Below are 14147 nucleotides of genomic sequence, written 5' to 3'. Positions count from 1 at the left end.
AAACTCATCAATGTATGGACGCACATTTTAGATTCACTTTTTGATAGGAATTACTGAAATAAATTAACTTTTCAGTATTAGTCCAATTCAAATAAAAATGTGCAATTCAGGGAGAAAACGAGAAAAACGAAGCTTAATCAGCAGCTTGGCTCTGATAAAAGGCCCATCGCTGTTTGCTTTAGTAGATCCTTTAGTTTTGAAAGGAGAAACTTCACAACTGAGCATGAAGCACGCCAGAGACTCCTAAACCGTCCACCGAGAGCCGTCAGCTTCTATATAACCTGCCATCAATCATTAAGCCTTCTTTCTGCTGGGCAGTTTATGACAACATACCCAACAGGTCTCTTCATTTTTTTTCCATCTTTATTTGCAACTAACTATTTGCAAGCCAGAGCCCGAGGATCATTAAAGCGAGAACACGTAGCGTCTTACATCCTAGAGAGCTGACAGCTCGGCATGTTGTAGGGCTGGGCGATATTTCGACATTTTAAAAATACGGTGATGAAAAAAAAAAAAGAGAGATAAGATGAGACTGTTGTTCATACTGAGATGATTTATATCGCGTTAGAATTGTACTTCTACGTATTCTAGAGGTTATTTTTCAGCCGTTTCTCATATTCATCTGAATGTGTTTGGGATGGAGCTTTGATTCAGAGACGGCTTTTTATAATTACTTTATGAGAAGAAAAACCCATCGAGATAAATGTCGCCTATCGGCATTTAGCCTAAAAATATCGCGTTATGTTACTTTGGGTCCGCACAGTCCAGCCCTATCCTGATGTCTCCAAAGCCAAATGGTCTGCGTTGCTCGGTCTTGGTGGATTGATCTATGCAGCAGCTTCTCTTCCTGTTTGAACCCGTCCTACCAGAGCTCAGGTCCGGCAGGCCGGGTCGCTCTGTGCGTCTCCACTAGCTCTGACCTCGGCTCGGTCGGCTCATTGCAGCACCAGCGTGCTGAGCAGGTGGGTGACCAAGGCGGACGGCATTTTTCCACAGATTAACTTTTCCAGGAGCCGCTGGGTTGACGTGGGCCCTGCCTCGGTTTGGATAAAAGACCCAGGCTGCTGAACCGCCGTTGCTTGGCGACAAATGCGGTTCGGCAGATTTGGGTCGCGGCTCTCCACGGCGACCTGAACGGCCCGGTTCTGGCGTGTTATTGGGCAGAGCTGCCGGCGTGTCAAAGTGGAGGGTGACTCTTAGATGCCCTCTGGCTCACTTTGCTGGCTGCACCTGTTCCTGCTGCCATTTACATTAAATCTCCATAACAGCGGGGGTTCCTTAGGGACCGGTCACTTACGTCGCCTTGCAAAAGTAATCACACCTCTTGAACGTTTTCGTACACATGGCGGCAGACGCACACAAAAGAGGTGAATAACTTTAGCCTCAAGCACTCATCTACTGAGCTCTGCCCATCTGTGATGAAGCTAATTTTGCCAGATTGAGTCCCAAATAAGGTCACAGTCAGCCTGGTGTATTAATCACGTTATTAGAGTGGCAGCTAGAGTGGCAGAGTGGGAGAGGCAGCTTGGTTTACAGTCCCTAGGTGTCCCTGGGGACATTTTGTGGCTATAACCGTTGTTATTTCCCAGTAATCAGTTAAGGAATTAGAAAGTCAGATATGATAAATGTTAAAATGTTCTGGTCTGTGTTCTTACAAATGTGCGGACATCTTGTTGTGCGGCTCTTCGCGGTGCCGCTGGTGCCGAGCCGGACGGCCAGCCCTGGTTTAGAGGCTTCTTTTTAAGAGCTCATCATCCAGACCATGGATCACAGAAGGCGGTCATGGATGCAGATGTGGAGGAGCCGCAAGTTCCACTGCTCAGGTGGAAGAAGGATTGCAAGGAGAGCTGTCAGCCATGCGCTCCACAGATCTGCCCTAAACACAAGAGCGACGAGACGAAAGCCGTTTTTGAGCCGTAGTCTCTTTTGCTGTTTGCAGCAAACATGACCGAAGGCGCTTTTGTCAGATGAGACAAAAATGTGACTTTTTCGCCGACATTTAAAGTGCTGCTTTGTGAGCACAAAAACCATCACCTCACATTAGCCTGAAAACAGCATCCCCCATGGTAGGGGAAGCGTCATGCTGTGGGGAGGCCTTTCTTCAGCAGGCACAGGGCAGCTGGTTAGAGATGGAGGGAAGATGGAGGGAGCTAAACACAGAGAATACAGCAGAACCCTGTTAGAGGCTGGCAAGGCTTCAGCCTGGAGCAGAGAGGCGTCCTCCTGTAGGACAACGGCCAGAGCTAAAAGTGAGAGGTTTACATCAAACAAGCCAAACATCCGCACTTCCATTTAAGAAAACGGGACAAAACGTCACAATTAATCCTCACAGTCTCTCTCCACCCACTTCCGACTGCGCTTTTACAGAAAGACGTGCAGCTGGGGTTGCTGTGAAAGGTGGTTGGAAGGACGTTCCTGCTGAGGTGGACTGAATAAAACGCATTACACAGCTTTTATTCTTTAAGATGTTGGAAGAACTGTCATTTTTTTCCCCTTTCATTGTAAACTGTGACATAAAATCCTAATAAAACACATTGAGACTTGTGCTTTGACAAAGATGAACGCTCTTAAGATGAAGGGAGGATGCTACCTAAAGAGGTTGGACAAAAACCCCGACTGCAACGTTGCACATCGGCTGCTGCGTAAAGATAAGGACTTCTTTACTTCAAAGCCGTCATTCTGGTTTTTGCCCACAGCGACTCACGTTTTCTCTCCGTCTCACCTCTCCGTCGTGTCCGTCCACCTTCCTGACAGTCCCCTGTTTCCTGTTCCTACCTGACAGACGCCGAGGCCTCGTCTGGGTAGCCTGTATTTACCAACTCTCTCTCTGTCTCTCTGTTTTCCTCTAGGCTGCAGAGTCGGGCATCGTGAAAATTAAAACCATAGCAGCCAGGAACACAGACATACTGGCAGGTGAGTGGCAATAAATGGAAGGTGAGGGTGCATGTCCTGCTTTTCTAATGTGAAAATTAGGTTTCGCTGATGATTGTGGGCTGGGGATTCTTCAGTAATGGGCCTTTATTTACTAAATTAATGTTTATTAAAGAAGATAAATAGCTACAAATGAATGGCAACATCTCCAAAAGACTAATGCAAGGAGAATTTGTCATATTAAGCTAAACAGAAGTGCAGCCTGTAAGTATTTGACGCCTGACCAACAGGTCACGTTGCCTTGGTCCAGATTTACGGACCAACTGTGAGTGTAGCGCTGTCAGCTGCAGCGATGCATCCGCTAAGAAAACCTTTAACGATAAAGAACGACGCCTTTTCTCCTTTACAGTCCAGGTTTGTTGGAACGCCTAAATGTAATGTGCACCTTCTGACAAGATAATCACTTTTTTTTTTTTCTGCATCCAGAAATAACAGCTGTGTTCAACGTAATATTTAAGAGGACAAAACTCTCGATTTATTACATCCATTAATGCATTTCTGGCATCTATAAAGAGGCCTAAAGCGGCCTCCCTGTAGTCTGTCGGCAATTCTTTATACCGTGTTGATGGTGAAGGTTTCAAAACGAGGCAAAATGCTTACAGTGGTCTTCAGTGGCTTAGCACGATCGGCGAGGTTGGCATCGTTACTCGCTATCACCCGTCTCAGTGTGCATTGCCCGTGGAAGTCCCCTACTTCAACGTCTCCTGAAGCAGCTTGTTCCTCCTTACCAACAGAATCGGACCCTCAACAAGGCTTAAAGCCACCGCTTCGTTTCTAGAGGCTACTTTGTGCTCACACTAACCATTTTTAACACATCGCTGGCACTAAGGGCTAACTCGCTCTTCTTCAGAGGCCTGGAGACTACAGGCAAAGAGGCTTTGTTCCTGGTTCAGGTTTTGAAGGCCCCTAACCCTTTTCCAGTGTGATCGTGCCTCAGGGAAACTAACAGAGCCCGTACACAAGCATTTAGCTTCATGATCCGGGTTGGTAACAATTCACGATCAGCCGGATAGAACGACTCCTAGAGCTGCACAATACGTCAAATACAAGCAATATTTATGTGCAAACTCTTACCATTGTGAGGACTGCAGGGGATTTTGAAACATTGAGGTCACTGTGTGTCAAACAAAGTGTTTCCTAGTCTGCCTTTTCACTGGACTCGTGGATGCTAAATGGACTACATGAAGCTTTTCTAGATCCATGAGCCACTCAGATTGCACCAAAGTAACGTTCTCTCAGACAGTTTTTGCAGAGCCGCGTGGGCGGGGTTACAGTCTCGCCTAATTGCGAGGTAACTCCTCTTCCTCGTCGATCCACGCCCAGCCCTGATGAACGGCACATTGTTTCAGCGCATTCCTAAACAAGTGCAGCTCTTATTGTTCCCTGGCATGAAGCGCAGCGAACATTTTCTGAGTCCCACTGTCGAATATAGCCGCCCTGCTGTAAGTGCAGCCGGTGCAGCCGTGGCTCGCTGATGTTCAGCTGCGCCTCTTAGGTTCCCATTACTTTACTGTGGATTTAAAGAACGATGCCTTCGATTTGATAGTTAAAATTCAGCAGACAGCTGTTTGTAAGCTAAAGCATGACATGTATCCATTTTAAGTTTCAAGTACCGATACACGGGGCCAGAAATTTGGGCCGATCTCATACCTCCTTGGAATATATTGACCAGCAATGATTTCTCTCAGACGGTCTTTTGCGATGTAAATATCGCGCACAATGATATTGCGATGATTGACATGTTGCTCATATATGGTGAAGTCCTAAATACAAGCATTAAAAATGTGTTTTTTCTAGATTTCTAGTCATTCGTAGCGATTTAAAAAGCACGTTCTTCTGCTCCCTGCTCCGCCTTCCTGTTAGCTGCTTAAAGGTTTGCTCTCTCCTGCAGCCTGAATGGACTAGACGCAAATGCTCTTTACTGTTGAATAGCTTCTCTGGTCTCTGTGCTTCACCGATGCGGAGAATGGGTAACGTTGAGGTTCTCCACCCAGTAAACCCACCTCCACACTGAGAAATGTTGCTGTAAAGGTGAGCTGGTAACCGGCTAATCGCCGATCAAGCTGAAAACCGCCGGGATTCTGGTTTTCCAGCCGGTTTCTGTGCGCATTTCAAGTTTGACAATAGGCGCTTTGTCTTCCTGTGAATTTATGTATTTTAATTGACTAAATGACGTTTTCCAGAATAAATCCCACAGCCCGCACCCTTCTGTCGTAGCCGGACGTTGCTGATTTCCTCGCCATGTGTTTTTCCCACAGCTCTGAAGGAGAACAGCTCAGAGGTGGTGCAACCCTTTCTGATGGGCTGCGGCACCAAGGAGCCGAAGATCACCCAGCTGTGTCTGGCTGCCATTCAGAGACTCATGTCTCATGAGGTAGTGTCTGAGGTAAGGACGGAGAGCTTTTACAAGGGCTCCACTGGCCGATGTAAGCCGCGTGTGAACAAACGTGGAAGTGCATCAATAACTAAACTCAGCAAAAAAAAACTAAAACGATTAAAAACCGAAAAAAACCTCCTGTAGCGTCTCATTAAGTTTTCCTCTGATTCAAAAAGCTCCTCATTTTAAGCTATTTTAGTGAGTAAACCAACTCAAATGATCAAGATGTTGTTTTCATTACTGCTTTTAGGAGCACAAAGTTGAATTAAATCAGATGAGTTAATGCAATCAGTTTGTTTTAAATAACTATTTGTTTTATATTTTACATTAACATGGAGTGAACACATGATACATTTCTGCCATTCCTCCACCGTTTAAAATCTCAACAAGATAAAGTTGGATTTGCAGTAAGCACTCTCTCCTTTGTCTTTATATGAGTTATAATGATGTTCTAGAAAAGATGAAGACCTATAGAACGTGTTTAACGGTTACAGTGAACTACGTTCATAACTCAGTCATTTTCAGAGTTTCCAAGCTTTCCAACAATTCGGATCCCCATAAATCTAGTCATCACTTCGTCAGTATTTGAAGATTCAAACTTTACTCATTTTGTTTTTAAAAGTCGTTAATTTTATTCTCATTGCCTCGCCTCCTCCCACAGGAAGCGCTGGATCTTAAAAATGTAAATGAATTAAGCGATTAAAAAGGACAATTTCAAACTATGTGGCGTTACAGATTAACCCCGTCTCTGAACTCATATTTAGCTTGCCGTGTAATTTTAAATCTAAAATTGTTCAAGACAAGAATCAGCTTTATTATCTCCTTTCAGTCCAATCATCTTTGAGCTACTGTCATATAAATATAGCTTAGAAGTGCTTTTATATAAAATTTGTCCTATGGTTGTGTGTAAATCTAATGTTTCAGGGAGGCTGGAGCCAAGGTCCTGTGCTGTGTTTGGGAGCAGAATTTCCTTTATCTTTGACAATAAAAATGTTTTTAAGGATACTTCTACGTTAAGCCTCGAATATCGACAAAAATAAAACATCCGTAACGCTCTCATATAGATGAATTATTATTAGCGGCGATTAAATCCATGCAGCTCATCAACAGCAGCATAGTATATTGTCTCACATGTAGCCACTCACCGCTTCTTAATTTGCTAGTGAATTATTCTCCGTGTAATTGAGGAAACCACTGGCTGAGAGAATCTACGAGCAGCTTTAGCTTCACATGTGGCACAGTTTAAAAAAAAAAAAAAATTGGATGTACGTGGAGTAAGGTAACCATCTTGGGAGAGGGGGGGAGGTCTTTAATAAGTTTTAAAATGAAATTGAAGTTCAGACTAGGCTTATCTGATGGGTGAAGAGGGTTCAGGTCTTTAAATAAGTGAGCTGTCTTCTAAGCCGTTCTGCTCCTTCCAGGCTGGCGCCCTAAGCGTCACAGCTGGCCTGTTCATACAGCTGGAGGCTGTTATTGAGCTTCCTGAGGGCCCCTCATGCTGGCTACGTTTTGATACGAGCCACTGATTGAATTAGTCTGAAACGGGCCCCAAAGCTTTCTGCTTTGGTGGAAGACACCACACACCCATCTTTATAATACGATTTCATTAGGTAGTTATTTAGAAACGGATGAAGCTATGCACAGAGTAATGAACTTTACTCTGTTTTTGTCATTTTACAGTCTTTGGTTAGGATTTACAAACGATACGCACGCCATATGGTTTCCTTCCCTTCATAATCGACTTTGCGTCATGAGTGTTGTGATCACAGCGGTCTAAAAATAAACTTTATAGAAGGAGCCGGCTATACGTTTAGGAAACACAACAGCTTTTTATTAAAAAAGGCACGTTGAATTATTGATACCGTCATCTGTAACCTGGGGAAAATAATTCTGAAATCTTTTTATCTGCCACCAGATTTTTTTTTTTTTTTTTTGAAAGTTTCCGCCGCTGTTTTGAAGATTTAATTTTAAACTTTGGGGTGATGGCCTCCGCGGCATCACGCCTAACCAGATTCAGGCAGTGACTCCAAAACATCAATGCTACTCTTGGTTGAAAGAAGCATGTTGGTGAAATAAAAGAGGACTTTAAAACTTAGTATTTTATGGACTTGATTAATTTTGGACTGGACTGTCTGTCTTCCCGTATTTTGTGCATCTGTGGACTGGATTTGCGGTCCATTTTTCTACGAAAACTGGAGAACCCCAGTGAACATCATTTAGTCTTTTTTCTTGTCTCCTTTAGATGTAGGTCTGGACTTTTTTGACTTGACCACTCGTACACTCAGGCGTGTTTGATCTAAACCCCTCCATTGTAGCTCTGGGTGTGTGTTCAGTGTCCTGCTGAAGCAAAGCGTTCCCGCAGCATGATGCTGCCACCGCCATGCTTCAGTGGGGCTGCTGGTTTAGGCCAGGCTTACATTTTGCATGAAGACCAAAAGTTCAATCATCTTCTCATCAGACCAGGGACCCTGCTTCCACATATTTGTTTTATCCCACATTTCTCCTGTGGCAAACGTTTATTGGGTCTCCTTTTGGCTTTCTTCCGACAGTGGCTTTTCTTCTTGCCACCCTTCCATGCAGTAAAGGTCTGATGTTTTGAGTACTTGACTAATTGTAGACAATAGATGCTTAGGATTGCTGAAGCTGAGTTACCCCGGGACTCCTGCCAGCTCCGCTGATTGATGCTCTTCTCCTTTGGCCCGGTGGCTTTAGCAGACAGCCTTGTCTTGATAGGTTTGCAGGTGTGCTATATTATGACCGTTTTCATATGATTGACTGAACAGAGCTCTGTGAGGAGTTTAAAGCTGGGATATCGCTCCGTGCCGTAACCCCGCTGTGTTCCCTGGACTTAATGATGCCGGTTGTTGGCTGATGTTCTCCAACAAAACCTTTGAGGCCTTTACAACGCAGAGAGCCGTTTCTGCCTCCACTCCCACTAACTCTACCTTTTCTAGATCTGACGAACCTTCTGGACCCCTTTTACAAAAGAAATGACAGCTGAAGTTTGGTTTATGGTTGGAGAACTTGAATTAGAACAAAACACTCCGTATGTCGTGATCGGGGGTAGAAACGTGTCGTTTGTGTCGCACTGTTAGTGTCGTGTTGTCATAAACACACAGACAGAACGCCACTCACTTCTGTACCAGTTTCCCCCCAAATCATCAGAATCCTGCAGAGCCACACGTTGCTGTGGAGCTACAGTTTGCAGACTGCTGTTCTATACAGAAACCTAATCGCACACTGGATCTGGTGCTGTGGGACTTTTTCACAGCACACTTAACATTTTTTTGTTTTTCTGCAGTCTTTGAAACCCCTTTAAAACTAATTTTCCTTCCACCTCACGATTAGGCACAACTTTGCAGAAATCCCAGTAAACGTCGTGGACTAATGGTGGCAGGTCTGTGAAGACTATTGCAAAGCACCGTTGAGGCGCCCGTTTCCATGCAGTCATTTGTATTAAGGATAAAGTTTTTCTGATTAACCCTGAGTATGAATGGTAAAGTATATTTTTCCGTTTTGTCAGAACCTTGTGCAATTCTTTTTTCTATTTTGTTTTTTTATTTCAAACCACAGAGTATTATACAAACAAAGGAGTAAAACCAGTGCATCTGTGAAACTCAAAGCTGCTTTTTTAATTTTTAATCTGAATTGACACTTTAATTGAAACAGGTTCTTAACTAGTTAACTTTGGAGTCATCTTATCCCCACCGTGTTGCCTCCCATCCCAGCAACGCCTTCCACATCCTCTTTGCTGGGACTTATTAAAATCCAAGGTTTTCTCTGATAAACTGCAAATGTCGATGTTTGTTTTTCCTTCAGGCCGTCATTTTATCTTTGAGAGGCCGTTTTAATAATGTAGCCGTGAGCGAACTGAAACGTCTGCAAAACAGCTTTCCTTTCCTCCACACCTCCCCACTTTATAAATTGGGAGTCTCAGCGTCTCGGCGCCCAGGGCCACTCGGGACAAAGCCGAACGACATCTGAAGGAAAAGATGCCACTCAAGAGACGATTTATTGTTACTTTGACATTTGGAGGTGGTGACATTCGTACCGGAAGAATGGGAGACGGATAAAATATCTTAACCAAAAAAAAAAGACCCTGTTACTGGGCAGCGGATGCTCTGAATAAACTCCTAATGACAGCGACAAAAAGGGCATCTGGTGGTACAAGACTGAGGCAGCAGCGTCAGCATCAGCTGCCGTCGTTGGCATCATCATCTGGAGACATCAGCCTCCAGGTAACAAAGGTGTTTTGTCCAAAGAGGAATCAGAGGAGAAGGCTGTCATCGCTGGAATGACAACGTGCCATCTGGAGAAAAAAAGGTTTAAGTCTGCAGGCAGATTTAAGAAGCAGCCGTATTTCACTGAAAATAAAGATACGGGTATACTGTAAAAGGATGGCAGGTGCAGATGTAGTGGTCAAATGGGAATGATCTGAAGCTAATGTGCTTCTAGTTTCATTCCCACTAAAAATAAACAAGTTTTCACTTATGCATCGACGCATGTTTTTTATGATTCTTTTTTTAAATGGAACTAAAACAACAGTGGATCAAATTTGGTCCGTATCTTTATATACCACTGGTTGGACTTAGTTTGCTTTATTTTTTTATTTTTTTATCGAAAGGACTTAAAAAAAGAAAAACAGATTTTCTTAACGTTTGACATGCCGATCAAGTGGAGATGGCCTGAAGCAGATCTCTGAGGGACATTTCTAGCGTCAAGCTGTTAATTTCTGCCTTTGGCATTTTGCATTTTGAGGTCGCAATTGAATCTGAAGACATTTTAGATAAACTTCTAAAGAGATTGCGTTTCAGATAAAAGGACGCGGCGTGTCGCTTTATGTCAGCATCAGCCTGTACAGACGGCTAAATCTGGTGTTGGCCGCTACCATCGGGAAGCCACAGCCAGCTGCTCCCACTGTTGTCTCTGCTCACGTCTCGGAGCGCCAAACACGGCCGGACCCCCCCGAGGCATAACGCTGACGTGCATGCGGAGTTCGGAGCGGAGCTGAACCTTTGCTCTGGTTGTTGTGTTGTGTGTGTGTGTAACAGGCTGCAGCGGGGAACATTATCAACATGTTGTGGCAGCTGATGGAGAACGGCCTGGAGGAGCTGAAGCTGCTACAGACTGTCCTGGTCCTGCTAACCACCAACACTGTGGTTCATGATGAAGTGCTTTCCAAGGTAAAAGGGCAACACAATCACAGCGCCGTGAGCTTTTTTTAAATGTCCTACTGTTACACCACTGGTAACATGTGCTGACTTGTCTTTTCTGATGAATATAAACCTCACTTCTTCCTACTAACTCATCAGTGGACAAAACTACGTTGAAGACTAGTTTATCACATTTTGCTTTTTGAGTTTTTTGGGCCTTGCCCCTAATTACATAAAGGTTCTGAGTCCAGTGTACGCATAGAGTTTAAATCCATTCGCGTATTTACCGAGCTGGCCGCACTTATTGGCAGCCCTGCTAAAGATGTGTAGAAACGTTTGAAAATAATTGCTCCTTTATTGTATTAGCTTGGTAGCACAGTGGCATTTTGAGAGAAGTCACACCTTTTGATTTGAGTCCGTTTATTCAGAGGGACCAGCCATTGTCTGTTCCTGAGGCCGCCAGGGCAACACAGAGGAAAGTCTTAGTTCACTTAGTAGCACCCCTAACAATCCCCCTTTGAGTAGTAGTTAACTTTCTAAGTTGATCGGAGTTTGTATGGAGTGAAACCCCCGAAACAGCATTTAAAACGAGAATGATTAAGGTACACAGCGTCTATTCAGGAGAATTTAAAAGTAGCATGTTGGGGTTATAAAGTCTTTATAGCAACAATTAAGACATGCTGTCCCACCATTACAAACGTGTCTGTCTGCAGGTTAAGGAAAGTGTCCTGGACTTTAACTGGGAGGGTTAAATGGGAGGGCAACAAGGGGGCGGGGCTTGGGTTCAGTCCCGTTTTGGTTTGGTAGGAAAAGCCCCTCACGCCCTCTGTTGGGTACAGTGGAGGAGCTATAATGATGTGGAGCTGTTTGCTTCCCAATATTCTTTGAAAACTTGTCAGAGTGCATGAAATAATGACCTAAAGCACAAGAGAAAAATATTTAGTTATTTCTTAATAGGGTTTTTTTCTCCCTCATTCAGTGAAAGTTCTCAAATTAAAGGTTTGCTCTTTTAAATCCATCAAGATTAATAGATGTTACTTTTTTTTTTTACCAGAAGTACCAATAAATATGGCTAGCACCGTACGTGTGCATCTATGCTCGTCTGCGGACGCACCTTTTTTTCCGTTTCTCTTCAGAGTTTTCTGTTGTTGTTGTTGCACAGGCCATCGTGTTGTGCTTTCGTCTCCACTTCACCAAGGACAACATCACCAACAACACAGCGGCGGCCACCGTCCGACAGGTCGTCACCGTCGTCTTCGAGAGGATGGTGGCGGAAGACGAGCGATTTAAAGGTCCGGGTTATGAAACAGGCACTTTGAAACAGAAGATGCGCTCTCAGAGCTTTTCTCGGGATAAGCCTTTGTTGTTGTTGTTTTTAAAGAGTTGTGCGGTATTTATCTGGGAGTGTTACGGTTGTACAACATTTCAGGTCAAAGTTACATTTTTTTTACTGCTTGGATCTAAAAGGACGTACAAGTGCAATTGATGTAGCCAAAAAAAAAAAAACGACAATGTATTCGGTGCTGTTCAGTCATTGTGTGGCTTAAACTTTCTAAACATGTTGTGGATCTGTGCTAAAGGCATTGTGGAGCAGCCCCCTCCTGTCCAAGGAAACACAAACCGGCGGTCTGTTAGTACGCTGAGACCCAGTGCCAAGGACGCGTACATGCTGTTTCAGGTTAGTCCACCAGGGGGCAGTAGCCCACCACACAGCTCTCCCTCTTTGGTTTTGGAGATTTATCTGTAATCCAAAGAAGGAAGTCAAAATGTTTTGAGTTTTCTCACCCTAATTCTGTTTGGTTTAAACCTCTGGACTGTGGTAAGGAGTTGTTCAATAGGCGCTTGTCTCCTGTTGTTCAGCCACACTGGCCCTCTGTGTGAGGATCTCTATCCTCTCTGTCAGGGCACTGTTTCTGCTAACGCCTACAACTCTCCATTGTACTGCATGCTTCTGCCCGCAGGACCTGTGCCAGTTGGTGAACGCCGACGCCCCCTACTGGCTAGTGGGCATGACGGAAATGACCCGCACGTTTGGCCTGGAGCTGCTGGAGTCGGTCCTGAACGACTTCCCTGGCGTATTCCTACAGGTGCTACGCGCTCTCTCTCTGTTGAATAAAGATCAGGCCGCTCTGTGAAAACAGATGGTGGTTTTCTGCTTGTTCGTCCCCGGCGCTGAACTCGTTCACTTCAATGTCCTCGGTCTCTCTTTGTCTGGCACCCAGCACCAGGAGTTCAGCTTCCTGCTGAAGGAAAGAGTGTGCCCTCTTGTCATCAAGCTCTTCTCGCCCAACATAAAGTTCAGGCAGGGCACCAGCAGCACCACGCCACCAGCGCCTGTGGAGAAACCCTATTTTCCTATTTGCATGAGGCTCCTGCGAGTGGTTTCGGTCCTCATTAAACACTTCTACAGCTTACTGGTAAGAGGCCGGTCTCTAGTCTGCTTACTAACAAAAAAAAGGATTTTCATGATTATAATGCGTATGCACTTCACGGTTCGGATCTGAACCATTATCAAGGTTAGGGCTGGACGAAATAGAAAAAATGCACATTGATAAAATAGAAATCATATTGATCGATATCAATAATTAACAACACATTCAAAACATATATTTTAAGTGCAGCCCTGGGCATTTTATGCTGTTGCTTATCGACCTATTTTTAGATACAGAACACAAAGAAACACTGAATTCAAACTCAACCCTTTATTCAACCAAATGTTTACCAAAACTGCAAGTTTTTTAAAAAGAAAAATAGAACAGTGCGCTCTGAACTCTTTAAAAGGGGTGGAGCTTGTTGACAAAGCGTTACTGGGTCTGTTTGATTGGTTGGGAGGATGTAATGACTGTATTATTAACCTACATGATAGGCTAGAATGCAAAAGGAAGGAAAACTTATTCTGTTGAACTTTTTATTGATCTTTTTTTTCTATAATCGATATACGACTATTGATCGATATATATTGTTATTGAGTTGTTATCCAGCCCTAATCAAGGTCCAAATATTTTTGGATCTGGATACTAATACAAAAAACAACCTCAACGATTAAAAAGTAGGCTGTTCATAGAAATGTGAATCCACATACAGTGCTGGTTGTCTGTTCATTAACTTTGTGTGTTGTATTGTCTGTCTGCCTTGAAAAAGGACAGTTCACCAATAAAAGCTCAAAATGAATGGAGCAATCATACCGATGAGTGAATGTAAACTTTGGACCATTATCGTGTGTCCAGGTTGTGAACCTCAGTGAAGTAGATGAATTGAAGTTTTTATTCAGGGGATTTAGACCCCTTGAGGTCTTTGAGGATATGTAAAATGTTCCTTTCTGTGTTCTTTTTTTTCCTGTTTTCCAGGTGACTGAATGTGAGATCTTCTTGTCTCTGCTGGTGAAGTTCCTTGATGGGGAAAAGCCTCAGTGGCTCAGAGCGGTGGCTGTGGAATCGGTCCATAGGCTGTGTGTGCAGCCACATTTATTATGGTACGCACCCACTTTCATTTAGATACAACCTGTCCCTTATTCAATTCAATTCAATTCAATTCAATTTTATTTATATAGCGCCAAATCATGAAACATGTCATCTCAAGGCACTTTACAAAGTCAAGTTCAATCATATTATACAGATTGGGTCAGATTATACAGATTGGTCAAAAATGTCCTATATAAGGAAACCAGTTGATTGCATCAAAGTCCC

General features: G+C 43.8%; 1 protein-coding gene across 4 annotated transcripts in view; it reads left to right on the top strand.

Annotated features, from left to right (window-relative positions):
- The window catches only part of mon2 (MON2 homolog, regulator of endosome-to-Golgi trafficking), a 52726-nt gene that overhangs the window by 7749 nt on the left and 30830 nt on the right, over positions 1-14147 (top strand). For all 4 annotated transcript variants that reach the window (XM_012867518.3, XM_012867504.3, XM_012867510.3 and 1 more), the window contains exons 2-9: positions 2850-2913; positions 5190-5317; positions 10360-10491; positions 11624-11753; positions 12042-12139; positions 12423-12548; positions 12684-12878; positions 13809-13933. In XM_012867518.3, coding sequence (XP_012722972.2) covers positions 2850-2913; positions 5190-5317; positions 10360-10491; positions 11624-11753; positions 12042-12139; positions 12423-12548; positions 12684-12878; positions 13809-13933 — 998 coding nt within the window. The remainder of the gene's footprint in view (positions 1-2849; positions 2914-5189; positions 5318-10359; positions 10492-11623; positions 11754-12041; positions 12140-12422; positions 12549-12683; positions 12879-13808; positions 13934-14147) is intronic.

Source organism: Fundulus heteroclitus, unplaced genomic scaffold, assembly GCF_011125445.2.
Source record: "Fundulus heteroclitus isolate FHET01 unplaced genomic scaffold, MU-UCD_Fhet_4.1 scaffold_52, whole genome shotgun sequence".
In the NCBI taxonomy this organism is placed as follows: Eukaryota; Metazoa; Chordata; class Actinopteri; order Cyprinodontiformes; family Fundulidae; genus Fundulus; species Fundulus heteroclitus.
This window is presented reverse-complemented; position numbering and strand designations above follow the sequence as displayed.